A 23,764-nucleotide genomic window follows, 5' to 3' on the forward strand; every position below is an offset into this window, starting at 1 on the left:
GCCTCTTAAAAATCTTTAAAATTACGTTTTAACTATGTATGGGGAGACCATAGAACAGTCTGTGGAAGTCAGTTCTGTCCTTCTCCCATGTGGTTCTTGGGCATCAAAATCAGTCTTGGTGGCAGGTGCTTTTTATCTTCTGAGCCATCTTGCTGGGCCATACGTTAGTTTTTGTTTGTGTGATTGTTTGACTCATCTCAATTTGCCAAATGTTTTTTTTTTTTTCTCCACAAACATCATGTCATTTAATTTGATTATCAAAAATATCTGTCATTGGACCGTCAATAAATCTAAAACTCCTAAGTCACTTATCCTGGCTTCATAGATACTGAGTACTGGAACTGAGCCTGAGTTCTAAACCTAACTGAAACCTATGACTGTCTAGTTTACACAGGTCGAGGTTGGCTTTGAGATCGGACAGCATTAAAAGGAAACAGAATATCACATCAGAGGCAATATGGTAGGGATCCTAAAGGGAAAGAGACTTTCTTTTAAAACTTGGAGAGGAGCTTCATTGAGAGAGATAGACTAAAGTAAAGAGATAGCCTAGAGGAAAAGAAACATTGCTGCCACTGGAGCAGGAGGGTGGGATGTCAAGAAGAGAAAAGAGCCAGGTGGTGGTGGCGCATGCCTTTAATCCCAGCACTTGGGAGGCAGAGGCAGGCGGATTTCTGAGTTCGAGGCCAGCCTGGTCTACAGAGTGAGTTCCAGGACAGCCAAGGCTACACAGAGAAACCTTGTCTCGAAAAAACCAAAACAAAAAGAAGAAGAAGAAGAAGAAGAAGAAGAAGAAGAAGAAGAAGAAGAAGAAGTTTGAACAACTCCTGCACAAAAAACAGGCATGTAAGTTTTTCTTTTTGATCTGATGGAAAGTTTCATACCATGAATCTTTTAATTCAGTATGGCCTATGTGACAAAGAACATGGCAGCCAGGTGGTGTTGGTATACACTTTTAATTTAGCACTTGGGAGGCAGAGGCACACAGATCTCTAAGTTTGAAGTCTACAGAGTCTGTTCCAGGATGGCCAGGGCTACACAGAGAGAAGAGAAAAACCATGGAAGAGTGGAAGAGTCAGGTTCTGGGTAAGGCTACGCATTAGGGGGCTGATAGGCACAGCAAGGCCTCTTCACTCAGTTTCAGAAGGAGAAGTACAGGGGTGTATGGCAGAGAGATCTGGCCTCCTACAGCCCCTGGTCAGCATCTTAAGGTGATCAGTTTCTTAAAAGGGCAGGCCTATGATTTAGATGTGACAAATTGAATGGGAACTATTTGGGAAGAGGAATAGGACCAGTGAGAGTGGGCACAAGGAAGGGTAATAGGAAGGAAAATGGTCAAAAGATATAAGCACATATAAAACTGTCATAATGACACTCATTATTGTGTACAATACATGCATGCTAATACAAATGTTTTAAATGACCTACTATTTAAACACTGGTGGTTAGGAGTAAAGGGATTGCCTCCTGGCCTGACATAAGTGTCTTTTATCACAGAGGAAAGGATGCTGAGATAACCTACAGTGTATTTTGTCTGTAGTCATGGTAACAAAATAAACAGAACTATACAGAGATGGCCAGGTCTACAGTAGTGGCAACAGAGTCATTAACAGTTCTTAGTAGTGGGAGAAGGTCATAGAACTCTCACCTAGGATTCTAGACATCTACTCCCTCTTGAGCCCGTCCCTTGGGAGACACTAGAGTAGACAGGTCTTGAAAACAGGCAGGACTCCATTATATGGTTTTTTTTTTTTTTTTTTTTGACATCATGACTGATGAAGTAGGACCTCTCAAGTGATACAGCTATTTTTCATTCGCTCATACTTCCTTAAAGTATGCCCGATAAACCCATTGTTCCACCAACTTGCGTAGAATGGTTACTTTGGCCTGTCATTAGTCATCTAGAGTGAATAAATGTCTGTTTATTCATGTCTCCCCAGGAAAAGGAACACAGCACTGGTTCTGTGTGCCATGGCATAGTGAGTTTTCTCTTGGCTGATTATGATTGAGGCAGTAATTTCAACAAATGAAAGATGATGCAGGAGAGAGTGAGCGAGCACAGACTCTCTGGCTGCTTTTCTCTCTCTCCGAGGGACTGATAAGAAAGTAGTGTGTTCTGCTTCTTGAAGTCCCTCCCCCTCATAGCTACAAGGTAAATTTATATAGTACTATCTAGTGCCTGTCTCCATGCTGGCATGTAGGCCAGCCCAAGCTAGATCACATGGTATGAAGCTTAACTCCTTGATGGCCCAAACCTGTAAGAGTTAGAAATCCCTTTTGCTCTCCAGGTTTAAAAAGTAGGCTCTGTCTTCCTTCAAGGTCCTGTTAGGGCTTCATGGTGCTATTTTTCTCCTGAGCTGAACCATCTCTTTCCCATTTCTGGGCCTTGTCTCCTAACAAAGGTCTTCCTGAAGGGTGGTGTCATTTCAGCTCCTTCCCATGAGCTCGATACTGTTTTAAATTACAAAATGTTTGGAAAAAGAGCAGTAGTTACTGGAATGGGGAGTTTCCAGAAAGGAGCCAAACCTACACAGAACAATTCTACAAAGGCTACTTGAATTTCAATGATTGCAGAAGGGGTTGGAATGTTGCAGATTGAGAGCCAAAGTATTTTGAGCTAATTTTATTAATGGCCATTCATTGCCTACCTCTAGATGTCTGACCTGAAATCTTTGTGACTACTGGGTAAATCTTTCTGGGGTGTGTTTAACTTAGCAGACTCCTAGCTTCTATAAGCCCCAAAGTTAAAAATGCCATCAGATATCATCTGAGGGGCTATAGCAGAGGTTCCTCCACTTTCCTGGAACCTATCAACCTGGTATTTTCATCAATGCATTTGAAAAATGATTTGATTTATGACCCTCTCTATTCTTTGTCATAAAACTCTAGGAAACTGCTACTACATTGGAACATGATGTTTGAGGTGCCTGAAATCTGTCTTCCTAGAACATGGTCACTCCATTTATTCTCTTTGAGATAAGAGCTGGTTTTTTTTTTTTTTCCTTAAAAGTTTATATCATTACCTCTGTGCTCCAGTTTGGAATTGAGCTCTTTTCTTGGGATGTAGACCAGATCCAAATCCTCTCCTTCATTTACCTTAGGGGCTGATAAAGAACCTCGATCAGTTAGGAGAAAACAAAAACAACCCCCCACATGCACCAAGGGAATAAACTTAGTGTTGGAACATAGGTTTGCCATGTAGTCTAAGGGCAGAACACGTTAGAGGAGCATCTTCCTTCCATTTCCTACCCAGTTTCCTCACCCAGAATAGTGTTTTCGAAGTTCCCTCAGGTGAGCTCAGTATCCACACTCCGGACACACCCCTTCTCACCAGGTATTGGAAACCCATTGCCTTGATGTTTTCATTAGTAAGGGTGATTATGTGACTGCTCTACCGTTTCTGAACTGGATGAGCCCGTGTCCCCGTGTCTGCTTATTCCTTGGTTACCCCCCACCCCGGTATAAAACAGAGCACCCAGAAAGAAGGAAATGAGGTCTCAGGATGAGAACTCACGGTTAACACTCATACTGTCTTGGAGGGGCCGAGACCTAGGGTAGGCTCTGTACATCAGCCTTTGCAAAGAGGGATATAGCAGCCACCTGGTTCATGCAGAAAACTTAAGCTCTGCAGTAGTGTTTTGCTTCTGCCATTTTCTATTTGGGCTTAAAAATCTTTTGACACAGAGTCACACTATGTACCCCTCGCTGGCCTGGAACTTGCTACACAGACCAGGGTGATCTCAAATGTAGACAGATATGCCTACCCCTACCTCTTACATGCTGGGATCAAAGGAGTATGTCACCTGGTCTAGCTATTTTTGGCTTATTACAATCATACAATCATGATATTCTCATTTCATTGAGTGAGTTCTTGAAAAGTGCCTTCCATAAAGAACAAAGGGAGGGACTCAAAGGCCTAACCACTCCCTGAGTGGCAGTTCATAGTCACTGAGAGAGGGAGACTGTAAAGAATCCCTTAATCACCCCTCTGGTGACTGTTGATGCTCCTCCATAGAAGAATAGGGTGGGCTGGGTCGTTGGACCCTCACTCGAGTTTCAGGCTGCTCCCTCCTGTAACTCCCAGACATTTGTATATAATTCTTCCCTAACTGCATGTCTCATGGTCTTAGGGGGTGATAGAGTATATAGGTGGATGGTTAACTGAAGAGGGACTCCATCTATGTGCACTATGGGAAAGATGTCATCCATGTGGAGGTGAAACTTAATGGTGGTGTGGCTGCTTTGGGGTCATTCACACTCCTGTAAGCAATCCATCACTCATGCATAGTAAACAAGCCTAATAAACTCATTGGTTATCTAAGCTAGACTCTGGTAAAATCATCCTTGGTGCTATTGCTGGGGCATTATAGGGGAATTGTTTATTATGTCTCCTCAGGGAAAGAACTCCCATGCACAACAGGTTACAAGAATAAAAAGATAGCCTAGCACACGCCTTTAATCCCAGCACTAGGGAGGTAGAGGCAGGCAGATTTCTGAGTTCGAGGCCAGCCTGGTCTACAGAATGAGTTCCAGGACAGTTAGGGCTACACAGAGAAACCCTGTCTCGAAAAACCAATAAATAAATAAATAAATAAATAAATAAATAAATAAATAAATAAAAACAGACATGAAAGTAGAAAGGAGACTGGTGGGAGCCTAGTGGTGGGAGCACAGGCCTTTAATCCCAGCCCTCAGGAGGCAGAGCCAGGTAGAGTTCTGAGTTTGAGGATAGCCTGGTTGGTCTACAGAGTAAGTTCCAGGATAGCCACCACCACCCAGTATCATGAAAACTTTTAAAAATGTTGGATGTGGTGGTACACTTCTTTAATCCCAGTACTTGAGAAGCACAGGTAGGCAGATCTCTGAGTTCGAGTCTAACCTAGGCTACATAGTGAATTTCAGGCCAGCCAGGACTACCCTGTCTCAAAGGAAAAAAAAAAAACTGAATAAAATATTTTTAAAAAGAAGTAAAAAGGGAGTGCTTGGGAGACCTGATGAGGCGGGTCTCTGACTCGGAAGGTGTGCTGCACTGAAAGTCTGGCAGCCACACAACCATGCTTGCTGGGTATTGGCAGGGAGGGGCTATGCCAAATAGGAAACATCCAGGTAAGGGAACAGGACAGGACTCACTCTCAGGTTTCCCAGAGTGGAAGATCCCATTAGTACCCTTGGAAGATATTCTCTAGACCTTACAGAAGCATCTTACTTCTGAGGACCTGAGTGCCAAGCCATTTTGCTTTTTCTCGCTTTAAAACCATTTCAGCATATGTTCTTCAGACACTAATCCTAGCCCTTAATGGGTATATGTCAGCATTCTGAGTGTGGGGATAGTACAGCATTTAGAAGGAAGAGCAAGAGATAGTAATCTTAGGTGATGACAAAGGAAAAACAGGCCAAAGGATAGGTAATGAGAGCAAACAGAACACAGGTCAAAGGACAGGCAGTAAGGAAGGACGGGATACAGGCAAGAGGACACATGAGTCACTAAAGAGGATATAATGTTATTTGAGTCACTAAAGAGGATATAATGTTATTTTTTCCAAGTTTCAACTCTGTTGTATTGTTTTTTATTTTTCTGTGGTGGATAAGTTTATAAAAATGTAATGGGTAATGAAAATGTGAAGACCAAAGGGAAGTGCCACAGCTTCAGAATGGCTGTGATAACTATAGAGAAGCTCTCTGAGATGTATAGTTTGGGACTGCATGACGCTTGACGTAACATCTTTAAATTCACTGTGTAACATTCTTATTTGTGATTTAAAAAGTAGTTGTATTAAAATGTTTACTTTTCCTTAAGAAAAAGTCTGTACGTTTCATACTCATGGTATACAGAAAGGGAGCTAAGCTTTCTTTCTTTCTTTCTTTCTTTCTTTCTTTCTTTCTTTCTTTCTTTCTTCCTTCCTTCCTTCCTTCCTTCCTTCCTTCCTTCCTTCCTTCCTTTCTTTCTTTCTTTCAAAGAGTTATTTATTTTATGAATGTGAGTACAGTGTAGCTGTCTTCAGACACACCAGAAAAGGGCATTGGATCCCATTACAGATGGTTGTGAGCCACCATGTGGATACTGGGATTTGAGCTCAGGACCTCTGGAAGAGCAGTCAGTGTTCTTAACCACTGAGCCGTCTCTCTGGCCCCTAAGCCATCTTCCTTAAGGCAGGAAGTGTCTGGTCTTGTTTGTGGATTTGCCATGAGGAATCACATTCAGTATTTATAAAATGCAAGAACAACCAAAGTAATACTTACAGAACACGTCCCCTCGGAGGGTTTGCTCCTGTTCCACCTCGTTCCTTAGGGCTTTCTCGCCTTTCTCTTCTTCAAGCCTTTCTCTCTTTCTCTCTTCCTTCCTTTTTTGTTCTGCATCAGAGTTTCTGCCCCTGGAAATGCCCTCCTCAGAGCTGTAAGGCAAGTTGACCTTAGGGGCACGTGTACTGATGGGTCTTGGGGTGACGACTTTAAGCTTCACCTTTTTCTTCATGGTGCGCTTGTGAGCCAGTAACTTCTTGATTCGGTCTTTGATGGTCCCAGGTGCTGTGAGTATTTCCTTCACAGAATGTTCAGGGATCACTGAGCCAAAAAGTAACACAGGAGAATTTAGTTAAGGTAATTTATGAACAATAGACCATTTTGGAAGTGTTCAGTGCAGGAAGTCAATGCTTCCAGAATCAGCTCCAAGGAAGACCTCTAGAACCTTCAAACCTCAGGGAATGTCATTGAAGACAGGGTGGAAACATATGAGCGCCAGAGGATGAAGAACTGTGCTGGGGAGCATTGTCCTCTGGATGTGACCTGGGCATTGCACATAGGAACTGACAGTAGCTATGGTCACCTGTAGAAGATAGAGCCTATTAACATTCCATTATGGATGGAGGAAGGACTTATGAGGCCTCACCTTCTCGGAGGAGCTGTTGGCAGTTCATGGTTACTGGGGGAAGGGGAGTCACTTTCCTCAAAGGTGTAGATATTAGTAAACTGCCCAGTTTCAATAGATAACCTTCTCCCACCCCACCACGATCATGGAAACAACTAGAATTGATCAAACTCAGTAGGTTACTGTCCATCCCAACCCTCAAGAAAAACAGAATCAATCACAAGCACAAGGACATGAAACTAGCAGGAGGACTTTAGAAAAAGATTCACTGGGAGTGGGATGAGAGGCTAATGGGCTGTGTGCGTCAAAATGACCAAATTAATTAGATAAGTGTATAAAATTGTTAAAGAATAAAGGAAATAAGTTTAAAAATTATCAGGCAGGCTGGATAATCTTCAAGGTTGGGCCACTTCTTGCTCTACTTCCTGCATCCCTGGCCACATATTGTTGCAAGTGAAGAACAGCAATGGATAAAAGAACCGGGGAGTAGCGGAACTGCCTGTGTTTAAAATTTGGAACATCATGTGAAAAGAGAGAATATTAAAATCACTGCCCTTGTTCAGATTTAAGATATCTTATGAAAGGAAGGAAGGTGGACATAGCAGGGTTTTTGAGATCCATCCACAGAAGTCTATGTTATTTTTCCCCTAGTAAAGCATTGCTAGTTTATTTTTAATTTTATATGGGTGTCTTTTATATCTTTCTTTAATTTATTTTTTGTTTCTTTAATTCTTTTGGAACTACTCTGTTACACAATTTTTGGCTACAAGAATGGGGTCTGACTGGTTCTGGGTGGAGCCACAGCTTTCCAAATCGTCAGCAAGATTCCAAGCTTCTCAACTACCTGGAGGCTTTCTGATAAAGAACAAAGATAAACACTCTGGTCCCTTTTCAAGAGTTAATTCAGCTGGGTGCTGGTGGCGCCTTTAGTCTGAGCACTCTAGGAGGCAGAGGCGGGCAGTTCACTAAGTTTGAGGTTAGTCTCATCTAACAGAGTTCCAGGGATACACAGAAAAACCTTATCGCAAAAAGCCAAAAAAAAAAAAAAATGTTAATTCAAAACAGGCCTCTCTGTCAGTTGGAGAGGAAAACACACCTCAGAGAAGCAGTCTATTCCAGACTTGATTACTCCTTTTTAGGTGAGCATGCACAATAACAGACTTTCTTTTTAAAGATTTATTTATTTATTATATGCAAGTACACCATAGCTCTCTTCAGACACTCCAGGAGAGGGTGTCAGATCTCAGTACGGATGGTTGTGAGCCACCATGTGGTTGCTAGGATTTGAACTCAGGTCCTGTGGAAGAGCAGTCAGTGCTCTTACTCGCTGAGCCATCTCTCCAGCCCATAATGGACTTTCATTATTGCATTTTCGTACTGTCCCAGAGACTTTTGTAGAAAACACATCCCTTACCTTGATGTGCTAGCCAACCTAATTGGTCCTTTTTCATATTATCCACTCTGACCCTGTGAGAGCATTTTCCTCTTCTGCTACCCTTTTGGTCACTACCCCAGGTAAGGTCCTGAGAGTGCTTCCTGTTATTCTGAGCACACACACGCATATACATGCAGACGCACACACACGCATGCACACGGAGATGCGCACACACACACGCATGCACATGCAGACGCACGCACGCACACACGCACACAGGCGCGTGCATGGACTTGGACACTGTCTGAAAGGCGTGCTTTGTGGGGGCAGATAGCAAAACTGTCATGACCAAATGCTACTTACCAGAACACTGCAGTCCATTGCCCCTATATCCCTGCTTGCATTTACACTTGAAGGAGCCTTGGGTATTGAGGCAATTGGCATGGGGGCTGCACGTATGGGTATTCAGAGCACACTCATTTATATCTGAAAAGAGAGAACATTCCAGTGAACAACTTTATGATAAAAGGGCTTGCTGAAGGAGTAGCCTTTTCACCTGAACAACTTCAAGACCAACCACTCAACACTTCAGCAAACTAAGTGCTGCCTGAGAGCAGAGAGGTGTTCAAAACCTGAGGCCCTTTGGCCAAGAGCCCTGGCTTTGCCTGGCGCCTGCCTGGTATGTAGGGAGGGTGCCTGCAACTCACCTCCCCCAGAGCAACTTCATTGCTTGCTCATTATTAATGCGATTGAAATCAGCTATGATGTTTGGAGTTTCTCCTTTTCCTTTACGTCCACATCATTGGAACTAAGTAACAGAAATATCAGAAAAATAAATGCTAAATTTTGGATTGGTTTGATTTTCATCCATGTAATCTAAAAATAAGGAACAATATCAGAAAATAAATTCTAATTTTGGCTCAAAACACCTCACAAACAAAAGACAGGATCAGCCAGGAACCTTTGTCATTGTCTGAATTCATAGGCATGGGCATTTTGTTGAGAACCTGTCAGGGAAAAGGGTCAGGCTGGTTTGAGCTCGTCTGCTGGATTTAGAGGTGGAAAATTGGCCAGGTTCCACTCAGGTGGGAGCTTCAAGTGCTCTACTCTCCACCCTATGCCCTGTCTATGCTTTTGTAGATGTAAGCACACAAACCAGTGTATTGTTTTGAATTCAGTCACAAAAGGCACTCTGATGCTAATATTAACCGCTGTTAGTACATCAGAGATTTGCTTTCTTGGGAAGCTGGATGCATTCTCAATCTGTTGTGGAGGGGAACATCATTATAGTGTCAGGGATCTGGGCAACGTTGCACTGCTGTCATTTGCTTGCCCAGCTGGCTGGATAGACAGGACAGGGTGGGCTCTAAGCTTAGGCCGAATACGAATTTTATGTGCCTGCTTTAGGGTAGTATTCATATCTAAGAAGATTTGAGGGAATAGCTGTGAAGGTCTCCCAAGATGGTTCAAAACCCAGCAATGGGGTGTTGTCCCAACATGATGATACAAGACATGTCCTAAGAAGCCTTAAGTACAGGACTGAAAGAATGATATTGAAGTGGGTCACACAGTGGAAAAAAAAAAGAATGATATTTTCTCCAACAGTTAGCTTTCCATGTCATGTGCATACCTTTGTCACCAAAGTTATGCAAATGAATAAAGAACTAGAGGCAGTCCAAATTTCTCTTCACTATAGGACAGTATATCAAGGGCAATGGGTATGTATATCTGATCTCACAAGCTCTTCAAGGCCTGGAGTCCCTTCACTAAGAGATGAAAATGTTTTAAGATGAGCCTAATAGCTGACTAATAACAGTATTAGCACAGAGTGATGTTATTTGATGCTTGAACTACAAAGGGGCTAAAAGAAGAAAGAGGAAAGAACATGCTCCCTTCATATAATTTTCCTTAAAAAAATTGATGTGTGTGCATGCATGTGCATGCATTTTCACACAAGTGTGCACAGATGTGTGTGTCTATGTCTACAGCAGAGGCAAAAAGAGTATCCTCTTCTATGACTTTCTGCCTTTTTGAGGCAAAGTCTCTCCTAGGGGCTCCTGTGTCTTAGGTCTGCTGGAAGCCAGCGGACCCCCCAGTGATCCTCTTGTTCTTCCTTTCTAGAGCTGGAGTTCAGGTGTTTTCTGGGATACTTTGCTTGTTACTTGGATGCTTGGATGCAAATTTAGGTTCTTGTGATTGCTAAGTACTGAGCCACCTCTCCAGTCTCCTTCATACGTTTTCGTAAAGTCAATCCATTGGAAGATGTTAGGAACAGACCACTGAGATCATCTTAATTTTGTAGCAAATATAATTACCTCTTTATTGCTTCCATTCATAGGTGTGTAGTTAGAAATAGAACCAGACATATAAACTAAATAAAAACTCATTACATTAAAAAAAAAACCTCACATAAATCATCTCAAGATATTTGCCTCCATGATAGGTTATACTCATTTGTTTCCATCACTATAGATCTGGCTTCATAATTAATCTCACTGGAGTTACCTAAATGCTAGAAACATAATATTAGTGTTTTTTTCTTTGTGCATGCGTGTGTGTGTGTGTGTGTGTGTGTGTGTGTTGTCCAGCTGGCCAGTATAGTACATTGAATGAATATAAAAAATTCCTGTAGAGAAAGCCTGCAGGCTTGAAGGCAAGGAGGAAAAAGCCACTGGTTCTTACCTACACAATCATATCGGTGAGTGATATACTTCAGTTCAAAACCAATGTGACATTTGCAGTAGTAGCTTCCAAATGTGTTCACGCATCTTCGATTGGAAGGGCAGACTGCTTTGCTAGAAGCACATTCATCGATATCTAGAATAGAGGAGGAGAAGCTTTCAGAGGTTGCAAGAAGAATACTCCAACACATGTACATGCACAGGTACCCACCTCAACCCCCAGTGCACAATGCTCAAGCACATGACCAGTCTTCTTGCCTAGAGAACTAAGTGACTGCTGTCAAGGTCAAGTCTTCAAGAAGTATTCAAGATCTTCACCATGCACGCGCCCAGCTCTTTAGCTTACAGGTTCATATCAATTATGTCCAACTTTTCTTGGAGGTATTACCTGGCCACAATGTCATTATTTGTTCTCTCTCTCTCTCTCTCTCTCTCTCTCTCTCTCTCTCTCTCTCTCTCTCTCTCTCTCTCTGTCTCTCTCTCTGTCTCTGTCTCTCTCTCTGACATGTATCCTAGGCTGACCTCAGACTCACTATGTAGCCAAGGATGACCTTTAACTCCTCATTCTCCTGCCTCCATGTTCCTAGTGCTGGGATTACAGACCACCATGCCTTGTTTATGTGGTGCTGGGGATGGAACAAGGGCTACATGCTTGCTAGGCACGCACCCTATCAACTGAATTACAGCCCCACTCCTTATATCTGCTATGTGTCAGGCCTCAGCTCTTCTAGGGCTGAGTGTGTGTCTAGAATGTGGTACCTATGCTTTATGAGGGTGATGAGTGATGATTTTTCCAAGTAGCTAATTATATCTTATAATGTACGATTTTTGAAAGTAGCTAATTATATCGTATAACATACGGTTTTTGAAAGTGTGGTCAGCCACACTCTGAGCAGCCCAAAAGACACAAACATTTGAGATTTGCATTTTGTAAAAGTACTAAACAGCTCCTTCTAAACTCCTGTAAGATTGACTCAAGTCACCAAAAAAAATAAAATAAAATAAAATAAATGTAGTTGTGGAAGCATGCACCATTGTTTAAGTTGTGGGTCGAGGATAATTGTGTAAAAATGAAATATAGGCATGTTACAATTCTCCCAAGTGAGTGATGTCACATGGGGGGCTGACAGCTAGGCTGAGCAATTTGCTGAGACTTGGGCATTGCTCTAACTTCCAGATATCAAGTAGGTTGGACCTTGTGTTAAGCATGCAAGTTGATGCTGGCTTCTTGTTTGCATTTCATAGGCCACCATCCCCTTCCTCACCCACGAGTAAATGCTAGGGATCAATGTGGGGACACATGCATGTATGGTGAGTACCTCATGGACTGAGCTATCCTGCTGCACTATTTTTTTTTTTTCGAGACAGGGTTTCTCTGTGTAGCCTTGGCTGTCCTGGAACTCACTCTGTAGACCAGGCTGGCCTCGAACTCAGAAATCCACCTGCCTCTGCCTCCCAAGTGCTGGGATTAAAGGCATGCGCTACCACCGCCTGGCCTCACTGCACTCTTAAAATTACAAGTAAGTATTGAGTTGAACAAAGTTAATCCCAGAACACGGGAGGTAGAGCCAGGCAGATATCTGTGACTTCAAGGCCTATCTGGTTTACAGAGAGAGTTCCAGGATAGACAGACAGGGCTGTTACACAGAGAAACCCTATCTTGAAAACCAAACAACAACAACAACAACAACAAAGCAAAACAAAAAACAAAACAAAACAAACAAACAAAGAAGAAGACAGACCTTAATATACATGCATATTTTTAAAACGTGCTCCCTTGGCCTATATATTTGAGCTTATTTTACATACAAAATTCATCAAACTATATCCATTTAGGATAAATGAACACCCAGCATCCTGACTGAAAAATATTTCTATTACATTGAAGAGGTTGTTACATCATACTTATATTTTAAATCAAAGGAGATGACTATATATTCACCCAATCTAAATGTTATATGTAGGCTGGAGAGATGGCTCAGCGGGTTAAGAGCACTGACTGCTCTTTCAAAGGTCCTGAGCTCAAATCCCAGCAACCACAAGATGGCTCACAACCATCTGTAATGAGATCTGGTGCCCTCTTCTGGTGTGCCTGATGACAGCTACAGTGTATTTACATATAATAATAAATAAATCCTGGAGCCAGAGCGAGCAGGGCCTGAGTGAGCAGAGGTCCTGAGTTCAATTCCCAGCAACTACATGATAGCTCACAACCATCTGTACAGCTACAGTGTACTCATATGCATAAAATAAATAAATAAATAAATGTTATATGTATTTGGTATAATATGATTGTTAGGAATATATACAGTTAGATGATTGAACAGAATTAATTCAAATTCACAAAAGTAACCAAAATACAAAAATGAATGAAATGGTGTTTCAGCCACCAAGGCGCTGTGCCACTCAGCCCTCAAAGGTTCCATTGCTGCCATAGGCTGCCTGATAGAGTTGCGCCTGGCCTACTGTGAAGACTAGGGAGTCTCACCCTGGAGCAGCATCCCATGGGAGAACAGCAGGGGTTGGTGGGAGAGGTGACCCAAAATTCTTGGCTCGAGAGGGAAAACTAAGAGGCAGCTTTCCTCAGAGTTGTGGTTTGAATATGAAATGTTCTCTTATAGGCTCATGCATTTGAACACTTGGTCTCTGTGAAATTTGGAAAGACTGTGACGCTTTTAGGAGGAGGAGACTTACCGGAGGAAGGGAGTGACTGGGGGACCGGACTTGAAATCTCACTTCTCTGCTTTCTGAATTTGGATGCAACGTGACCATCTGCCTTGCCTTCCACTCTTGCTGCAACACATCTTCCACTATGGCATTCTCTACAACCTCTCAATTTGTAAGTCAAATAAACCCTTAAGTTCCCTTAAGTTCCCTTAAACTCCCTTAAGTTCCTTCTTGCCAAGTATTTGGGTCAAATCAATGAGAAAAGTAACAAATACAGTTGGTCTCCCAGAGGTGCCCAGAGCTCATTGAACCTGCTCACTGAGTTCACTCAGTGCTGGTACCTACCTTTTCCTGATACTTCCTAAGTGCTCAGCCAGTGTTTTCTGGGATCATTTACTGAACCAACTATGTGCCTGGTTTCTGTGGACTCACAAAGTAAGATGTGCAATAAAACAAGGGAAAGCAAGGAAGTTAAAGCTTTAGGTCACAGCTTGTACTAAATTTACAGCTATAAATGAACGGTTTATGTGTTTAATTGATACTGATCTAATCTGCCTGTTTTGTCTAGCCAGAAATAGCAATGAAATTATATTTTTACTTTTTTGAGACAGGGTGTCGCTATGTATTTCTGGCTTACTTGGAACTCACTATGTAGACCAAGTTGGCCTCGAACTCACAGAAGTCTGCTTGACCCTGCCTACTATGTGCTGGATAGTTTTTATAAAGACATTTTTTTTTTTTTGAGACAGATCCTAAAGTAATCCAGACTAGCTTTGAACTTGAGGATGACTTCTGATCTTCCTGATGACCTCTGGTCTCCCTGCCTTCATCTGCTGAGTACCATGGTTACAGATATATTCTACCACACCTGGTTTATACGGTAGCAGGGATTGAGCTTAAGGGTGCTAGGCAAGCACTCTCTAACTATGCTCGAGCCCCATCCCTTAGAGCAGGTTTTAAAAAGAATGTGAAAAAGCATTTAAAACACTGCCTAAATGTCATGGGAGGCATATACTATTTTCACTAAATTAATACAGAGAACAAAAAAGTAAACACAAGTTTTCCAGGAAAATGATAGCCAGGACTTGAAACAAATCCCAATGGCTCATAAGATTGAATGGATTAGTGTCAGTCACATGGTGATTGAAGTCAGATATGCAGTGGCAATACAGTAAATAAAAGGAACCTTTATGCCCTAATCACTGGCACTCAGCAGTATAGACGACTGGTTTTCCTCTATATCCTAAAGTATTTAGAGAGCACAAATGACTGAAGATATTTCATAGACAGAGATCAATACTTTGAAGAATTCACCATTATCTAGTCAACATAAGCCTAGTGATAATGAAAATGGAGTTCAGTGGAGAAGGAGGGGAAATGGGAGAGGGATGGAGAGGAATGGAGGTGATGCTGTCTGTTTTACCTAGGCACACTCTTCCATTTGGGCCCAGGCGGAGGCCAGACGATGGACACACACACCGTGGCCCTTCGTCTGTGTCTTCACAGGCATACTGACAGTTTATTCTGGCACACGTCCTGGAGTCTGCAAAGGTAGTCAAAGATTAACCAAGAAAGTCTCTCCCAAGTCTGTGATATGAAATGTAATGCATCTCAGAATAAACTTCATGGTCTGAGTCCCAAATGGAAACCCATTTGGAATCTGGCAGGAGCATTGTCCTGGTGGCCTCTGGGAATCATCTCACTCACTCATGGCCTGTTTTTTTGACCAACACACTGCATTTAACTATCTCTAGGCAAAACATACAGCTCTGACTGAACCCGTTCTCTCTCTCTCTCTCTCTCTCTCTCTCTCTCTCTCTCTCTGTCTGTCTCTCTTTCTTTCTCTCTCTCTCTTTCTCTCTCTCTCTGTGTATGTGTGTGTCTATCTGTCTTTTAAATTGAGACATTGTCTGATGTATCTCAGCTAGGCCTTGCAACTTCTGAGTCTCCATTTCCAAAATTCTGAGATAACAGTCATGTGACGCCATATCTGGTTTATGCAACACCAAGGATTGAACCCAGGGTGTGTATAAGCTAGGTAAGCATGATACCAACTGACCTCATCCTCAGCCCTTCTCTCACTTTTTTTTTTAAGGTTTCTCTGTGTATCCCTGGCTGTCCTGGAACTCACTCTGTAGACCAGGCTGGCCTCCAAATCAGAAATCTGCCTGCCTCTGCCTCCCAAGTGTTGGAATTAAAGGCGTGCGCCACCACTGCCCGGCTCTCTCACCTTTTATATGCACTTGGATTATTTTGTCTCATGGCCAGTCTCTAGAGGATGGAAAGTAACTACTGATGTAGATTATTAATGTGAACAGTTAGAGTAAAAGAACTCTAGAGATCTTTGCACAAATGTGGAGACTCATTGAGAGTCACTCAAGCCACAAAACTTGGTGTTTCAGGTACCTGTAGTGACGTGATAAATACAAGTTGGTACTCAGTTCTGCAAGAGCTCTTCTGACTTCCACTTTCACCAGTGTGAAAATGTGTATCTAATGATCCAGATACTTGCCTGGCTTCCCTTGCAGCAAAGACTGGCTACATGTCTTCGTGTGGCCAAAGGAAAACAATAAAGATAAGTCTCCCAGACGGACAGCAGATGGAGCTCAGGTGTTAGAGTGCTTGCCTAGCATGCACTCTAACACCTGAGGTTTGATCCCTAGTACCACACTACAGGTCTTGGTTGTATTTCCACTGTATACCTCAGCCTAGCTGCCCTGGAAACCTGGGGGTTCTTCTATTTCTGCCCCACATCTTCCTACAGTGTTGCTAGGATTATAAACCCTTGTGCTATTTTTTTTTTAAGGGTTCTGGGGATTTGAACTCAGGTTCTCATGCTGGCAGGACAGGTGCTTTTTTTTTTCTTTACCTACTGAGCCATTTCCCAGCCCTCTTAATACCTCTTATATTCCAAGATCAGTGATCAAAGCCATGATTTTGGTAAATAACAACATTCACCCACCTCAATAAAATGCTAGTCACCCAGAGGGACTAAAGACAATGAAATGGGCCAGGAGGGAAAAAATCAGCACCCAGGAAAGCTTTATATGTGGAGGCACAGATAATCCCTAGAGGTAAAGAAAGAGGGTGCAGGGATGGAGACCTAAGGCAAGGAAACAAACACCCACTGATGGTTATATTATTCACTTCTTTTCACTTTTTTCTTCTTTGAAACTTAATCACCAAAATTAACTATCTTTCCACTTGGGGAACAATATCTCTTTTGGCACGGAATGAGCTTCCCTGTAATGTTTTCAGAATCACCCATGAGCATTGATGTTTTGATCACTGTAAAAAGCCTAGATAATGGTCCTTGTTAGGGAGGCTCAAGACAAGGTAGATCTGGCCAAATTCTAGTTGGTGCTAGTCACAAGGATATTGTAAAGAATTCAATAAACTATCAGATTGCTTCATGTGGGTTTCTCCTTAATTTATACGAATAGTATATTTGAAAAAGACACTGCAAATATCTGTGTTATCTCTTAGTTTGCATTGCTAAGGGAAGATCTGAGTAAATGATTATTTAGGGCCAAGACAAAGAGGAACTGGGGGGCACTACACATTACCTTCCAAAGCCTGGGATGGTCTGGGAGTCTGCATGATTGCAAGCCTGGGAAGCAAGCTGAAGTCAGCAGGCTTATGCTTTCTGGGGGCTGAGGGGCATAAGAAGATGAGATGGCAAGAGAAGAGGGGAGGGGAAAGGCAGGCAGGGAAGTTGGGTTTGCCTTTAAGCTGAAATATAAAACTTAAAAAGCTTCTCTTCTCAAGAAATGAATGGACGGAGATTCCCATCCTTCCCCAGGACATGGGGTTCATTATCACAGAAGGGCTTTTCTTTTCAGGAATGTGAGTCAGAATACATTTCCAATGAGACACTCTAATCTCTGGGAGTGGGGCAAGGGGCGTGAGAAAGGTAGCTGGTGGGAAGGATTGATGTTCCCAGGATGGTGTAGAAATTTATCACCTCCCTTTTATCGCATGCGTAGTTTCATGATAAAATCCAACTCGTCTCCACATATGTAAGTAGGGATATGTAATTGATTCTCCCTAGTGAACTCCCCCCTTTTATAAAGTGAATGTCTAGAAGAAATGAATCTATAGAGACAGAAAGCAGATTTGTAGCTATTGAGGGCAACAGGGAGTTGATGTTATTGGTTAAGCTTTTTTTTCCTTTTAGTATGTTTTAAATTGTATGTGTGTGTCTATGTGTGCGTGCACGTGTGTATATAGTGTGTGTGTGTGTGTGTGAGAGAGAGAGAGAGACAGAGAGAGAGACAGAGAGAGAGACAGAGAGAGAGACAGAGAGAGAGACAGAGAGAGAGCACATGAGCACATGTGTGTGAGTGCCACAGCACACATGTGGAGGTCAGAGGACAACTTTCATAAGTTGATTCTTGCTTTCTGCTGTGTTGAACCATGCTCTCTCTTGTTACCTGCTGCTACACTGTGTAAGCCATGGACTCTACCCATTCCCTTGTATGCACCTCCCATCTTGAAGTAAAAGTGCTGGATATTACAACTGAGAGCCAGGAATGTTGTGGGTTCCAGGCATCAATCTCAGGCCATCAGGCTTGATGATGGTGGTGGCTGCTGGACATTGCGAAGGTAGCAGGTAACTGGTTTGTTCACTTTTAAATGGCCAAAAATGGTAAATTTTATGTTAAGTACATCTTAACTATAATTTTAAAAAGTGCCCAAAGATGTTTTAGCTTATGGTGATGTTAAAGACTTTTTTTTTTTGAGGGAGAGTCTCAGTTATCCCCATGTTGACCTCCAACTTGATGTATAACTCAGTTTGACTTTGAAATAACTTAATCTCCTGCCTCCACCTCTTGAATGCTAGCATTACAGGCATGTATTATTGTGTCATGTTTATGTTGTTCTGAGGCTCAAACCTAGCAATTATGTTCATGCTAGGCAAACACTCTACCAACTGAGCCATCTCCTCAACCCTAGATGTTGGGAATTGGTTCTAATGCTTTGTCTTAATTTGGCTCCCAAAAGCCAAGTTTCCAGATGCTGAAAGTCCCTGTCCCCAACTGGCTTTGATTGGTAATAAAGATTTGCCATATAGCCAATGGCTGAGCAGGAAGACAGAGGCAGGACTTTTGGACTGAGCAGGCAAGGGACTGAGGGGAAAAGAGAGAGGAGGATCACCATGACCAGGGGGTAGGTGTGGGCAAGTGTTTTTTGCTTTTGCTCTTTTTGAGAAAGGGTTTCACTATGTAGTCCTGTCTGGCCTAGGACTCACTATGTAGATGAGACTGGCTTCAAACTCACAGAGATCCATCCTTGGTTATCCTGGAACTAGCTCTGTAGACCAGGCTGGCCTTGAATTCACAGAGATTTTCTGCCTCTGCTTCCTGAGTACTGGGATGAAAGACATGCACCACCATCACCCAGCTTGATATGTTTTTAAAAGTTACTCAAGTAAGTCTTTCCCCATGCATCAAATACCAAAAGGCAAGCTTTCAACACTGAGTGGCTGCTAAAACTTACTTGAACATGTGGCGTCTGGTAGAAGCATGTGGCCACTGAGGCAAAAGCATTTGTAGCTACCGTGTGTATTCACACATCTGTGCTGGCATGGCCGGGGTTTGACTCCACACTCATTCACATCTGCAGGGCCGGGCAGAAAAGAGAGAAATGTTAACTGAGTCGGAAAATATCCATGCGAGAGAGACTAGATACCAATTTGGGGAAGGGTACAAGTCACCTTTGCTGAACCACTCCCTTTCTCTCAATCTTGGAGAGATTGGTGAGGATGTGGAGCAAATAGGAGCATTGGAGGGAATGGATGTTACTACAGGTACTTTGCACACATACACACACACACACACACACACACACACACACACACACACGCATACACACAGGCACACACACACACACACACACATAAAACCCCACATGCTAAAAGAATCATAATAGTACATATATTAGTTGGGGTGATTCAAACCCATCCCAGCAGGATAGGTATGTGATGAGTATGTTGTACAGCAGTTAAATAGAAGAAACTACAATTAGAGGCAACAAAGGATGATTCTCACAAACAGATATTGAGTGGAATAAGATGGATATATCCATTGCATACATATTGCAATAGATGAAGTAAAGTCAAGATATGCTTTTCTCTTCTTTTTTTTTCTATCTATCTATCTATCTATCTATCTATCTATCTATCTATCTATCTATCATCCTCACATTGTAGCCCAGGCTGGCTTTGAACTTGAGGCAACCCTTATGCTTCATCCTCTGCAGTGCTAAGAATCACAGGCATAGGGGCTGGCGAGATGGCTCAGTGGGTAAGAGCACTGACTGCTCTTCCGAAGGTCCTGAGTTCAATTCCCAGCAACCACATGGTGGCTTACAACCACCGTAATGAGATCTGACACCCTCTTCTGGGGTGTCTGAAGACAGCTACAGTGAATTACGCTGGAGTGAACATGGTGGGAGTGAGCGGGCTGTCCTGAGTTCAATTCCCAGCAGCCACATGATGGCTCACAGCCATCTGTACAGTTACATATTCTTTTAAATTTAAAGTTACAGATTCTTTTAAAAAAAAGAATCATAGGCATATGCTACCCACCATCCATGGCTATGCTTTTCTTGTTGAGGAAAGAAATACTTAAATAGGTGGGAGGCAGGGACTGTTGAGATTGGTTTTTTTTTGTTTTTTGGGTTTTTTGTTTGTTTGTTTTTGTTTTTTAAATCTGGGCTCCAATTTTAAAAGTGTGGTTGCAAATTATCAAGTTTTATAATTTTTTTGTTTTTTGTTTTTAAATATTTATTTATTTATTTATTTTATGTATATGAGTATACTGTAGCTGTACAGATGGTTGTGAGCCACCATGTGGTTGCTGGAATTTGAACTCAGGACCTTCGGAAGAGCAGTCAGTGCTCTTAACCACTGAGCCATCTTTCCAGCCCAAGTTGTATAATTTTATTAAAGTATTTTATTATTACTATTAGTTTATGTGTGTCTCTGTGTGTGATATGAGTAAGAGTATAGGTGTCATGGTGTGTGTGGAGGTCAGAGGACAACTTTCAAGTGTTCTTTCAATGTGCGTCCCTGGGGTTCAAACTCAGCCGGTAGCCTTGTGCAGCATGTATTTTTGCCTACTGAGTCATCTCACTGGCTTAAGTTATACATTTTTAATATATATACATTTATATACGCTACTACTTTAATGAAGAATCAGAAACACACAATTTGAGTATTTCTGCCTTTACTACTTCCCAAACAGCTCACAACAGCAGCATTGTTGTGATTTGGGGTGGCTCCAGGCCAAATTTCATTATCTTAGCTCATACCATTCTAGAAAGAACCTCAATAGGCAGTTGGTTGCAGCACACGTAATTGCATGAGCAGGTGTTCACAGGATGATTACAAGGCTATGTGTACTGATCAGTCCTAAATGAATAAGCAACAAAACAGAAATGTGTTAATAAATAAAAACCTAGGGTGAAAAGTTCTCAATGCTAGCCATGGATGTGGTTAGTTGGCATGTTCTAGGATGACTTTTCTTCTTCCTTTCTTTCTGTGCTTTATAGAATATTTTGGTAAAAAAAAAAAAACCCTAAATATTAAGAATAAATAATGTTTCTTTTAAAACAAGGAAATGGTAAAGTAGGTGGGGTACAGGGTAAGGATCAGATGGCCATGTGCTCATCTAGCATGCACAAAGCCCTGAGCTCAAGCCCTGAGTGCCACGAAAACCAGGCATGGTGGTGCAAGGCTATATGATCTTAGCACTCAGGAGGTGGATGAAGGAGGGAATCAGGAGGTGGATATAAGGTGAATAAGGAATTCAAGATGATCCTTAGCCTGAGATATATGAAACCCTGTCTCAAAACGGAGAAAAGCTACAGGAGAAAAAATATTAAAAGATATTGTGATAAAAGGATCTGACCTGTCTTTGGAAATATTGCGGAGGAGGACTCATGGTTTAAGTTCCCCCTGATTCCCCAGGGATGATATAGAAAGGAGAAAGGCACCGAATTCCACAGAAGAGAAGGCATTCTGAATGGCAGTGGCAGAGTGTGTTCTTGAAAGGTAAAACAGTAGCTGTTTCTGCCTCTGGAAGGTTCTGTGTATATGCAGATTGTTTTGAACATCTGAAGCTTCCATCTCTGTTGCCTGTTCCCTCAACCCATCATCTCCCTCACACACTTCGACCACCTTATTTTTTTAAACATGTACTAATTTATTATATTTTGCAGTAACATGTGTGTGTGTGTGTGCATGTGCATGCGCACATGAATGCATGTGTGCCTCTCATACACCATCTCACTGGCCCCAATCCCTACTCTCTTTTAAGCGGGGGCAGGGGGGAACTGAAGTATGGTAACTGGACATAATGGAAAACCCAGGGTACTCCATCACTTGGCTTTAAGCCAAAGGTGACTCACTCATGTATTAAGAGGATTTTTGGGAAACACATTAGCTCAGGCCCATTGCCACGAGTTGTCTTTGATCAGGCCGCCATGGGGCAGGCAGGCTGCAGGGGGAAGACAGAAAACCTCCAAACTTGAGCCAACTGGACCACTCTCTTAATGTTAATATCTTACTGGAATTTGAGAACTAGGCCCCCTAGTCCAAAGGGCTCCAGAAAGGATCTGAGGAAAAAGAAGCACCTGGCCTGAACGTTCTATCAAGAGATCTCAGTGATGAATCTGTGGTTCTCAGTGTTTGCTTGGTGTGCATGTTTATGTGGGCTTGTGCACAGGAGTATGAATAAGGAGGCCAGGTGTTTTTCCTAGGTTTTTGAAGAAAGGAAGAGAGGGCTCAGCTCTTAGGCTAGGCTTGGTGGCCAGTGAGTCCCACATCACAGTTCTTTATCACCATGCCCAGCTAGTTTTGTGTATGGGTACTAGGACTGAACCTTTAACTGCTGAGCCATCACTCTGTCTCCTGGGAAATTTCTCATAAGAGAAGTTAAATGTGATTGGCTGATGGTGCTCAACCTTATTGTAGGCTGGGGCCACTTTTCTTAATTAGTGTAGCTTTCTTCATGCAAGGATTGCTCAACCTCTCTTGACATTTGAGTCCACTCAATTCCACTGGGTAGGAGCTGGTCTGGATTGTGGAGTGTTTAGGAGAAGGGATGGGGCTTGCTCAATAGATACTAGTAGTAACCGCTCGCCTAGCTGTGACAACTCAAACTGTGTCTAGACATTGACAGACGTCCCTGGCATGACAAAATCACACTAGTTGAAATATCTAGTCTACAGCCAAGACCAAGGTGGTCCCTTCTCCTCCTAAAGTATTTTAGTTTGTTTGTGTGTGTGTGTGTGTGTGTGTGTGTGTGTGTTTTATTAGTTTTGAGATAGGATTTCTTATATCCCAGGCACTTGCTATGTAGCCAAGGAAAAATCTGAAATCCTCCTGCTCCTACTGTCCAAGAACTAGGATTGCAGGAATTTGACATCATGTCTTGTTTATTTCATATTAGGGATCAAACCCAGGCTGTTGTATATGCTAGGCAAATACTCTATTAACTGATCTCCAGCTCCAGCATTTGAAGTATTTTTTGTTTACTATAATTTCCACAGTGTCTCAGTATCAATGTCTATTGCCATTTGGACTGAGCTATTTTTGTTGGTTCAGGGCACTTCTGGGTGCTGTAAGGTGCTGTAGTTGTTTAAATAGGAATGGCCTCTATAGGCTCATATATCTGAATGCTTGGTCAATAGGAAGTGGAACTATTAGGAGGTGTGGCTTTGTTTGAGTAGTTGTGGCTTTGTTGGAGGAAGTGTGTCACTTGGGGTGGGCTTTGAGTTTCAATTGCTCAAGCCAGGCCCAGTGACTATCTCTTTTCCTGCTTCCCACGCATCTGGATGTAGAACTCTCAGCTACCACGTATGCCTGCGTGCTGTCATGATTCCCGCCTTGATGATAATGGACTAAATCTCTGAACTATAAGCCAGCACCATGTTAATGTTTTCCTTTATAAGAGTTTCTGTGTTCAAGGTGTTTCCTCACTGCAATAGAAACACTAAGGCAGGTATTTAGCCAGCAGATGACAGTAGCACATCCTCTAATTGTCTTTCAATAGTGCCAGATGACCCAGGGGATGGTTTCCAAGTTTGGCAACTAAAAATAAAAGTTCCACAAAAGACCCAGGATAGCCAAAACTATTCTCAACAATAAAGGAACCTCTGGTGGAATCACAATCC

The 23,764-nt window shown here is 42.4% G+C and overlaps 1 protein-coding gene across 1 annotated transcript in view; it reads right to left on the reverse strand.

Annotated features, from left to right (window-relative positions):
* The window catches only part of Egfl6 (EGF like domain multiple 6), a 42,142-nt gene that overhangs the window by 9,783 nt on the left and 8,595 nt on the right, over positions 1 to 23,764 (reverse strand). Inside the window, exons 3-8 of the mRNA XM_031384785.1 lie at positions 19,085 to 19,204; positions 15,009 to 15,128; positions 10,920 to 11,054; positions 8,601 to 8,723; positions 6,238 to 6,558; positions 3,021 to 3,101 (exon numbers count right to left, since the gene is read on the reverse strand). Of these exons, the coding sequence (XP_031240645.1) occupies positions 3,021 to 3,101; positions 6,238 to 6,558; positions 8,601 to 8,723; positions 10,920 to 11,054; positions 15,009 to 15,128; positions 19,085 to 19,204 (900 nt within the window). The remainder of the gene's footprint in view (positions 1 to 3,020; positions 3,102 to 6,237; positions 6,559 to 8,600; positions 8,724 to 10,919; positions 11,055 to 15,008; positions 15,129 to 19,084; positions 19,205 to 23,764) is intronic.

The sequence above is a fragment of the Mastomys coucha genome, chromosome X (genome assembly GCF_008632895.1).
Source record: "Mastomys coucha isolate ucsf_1 chromosome X, UCSF_Mcou_1, whole genome shotgun sequence".
NCBI classification, from domain to species: Eukaryota; Metazoa; Chordata; class Mammalia; order Rodentia; family Muridae; genus Mastomys; species Mastomys coucha.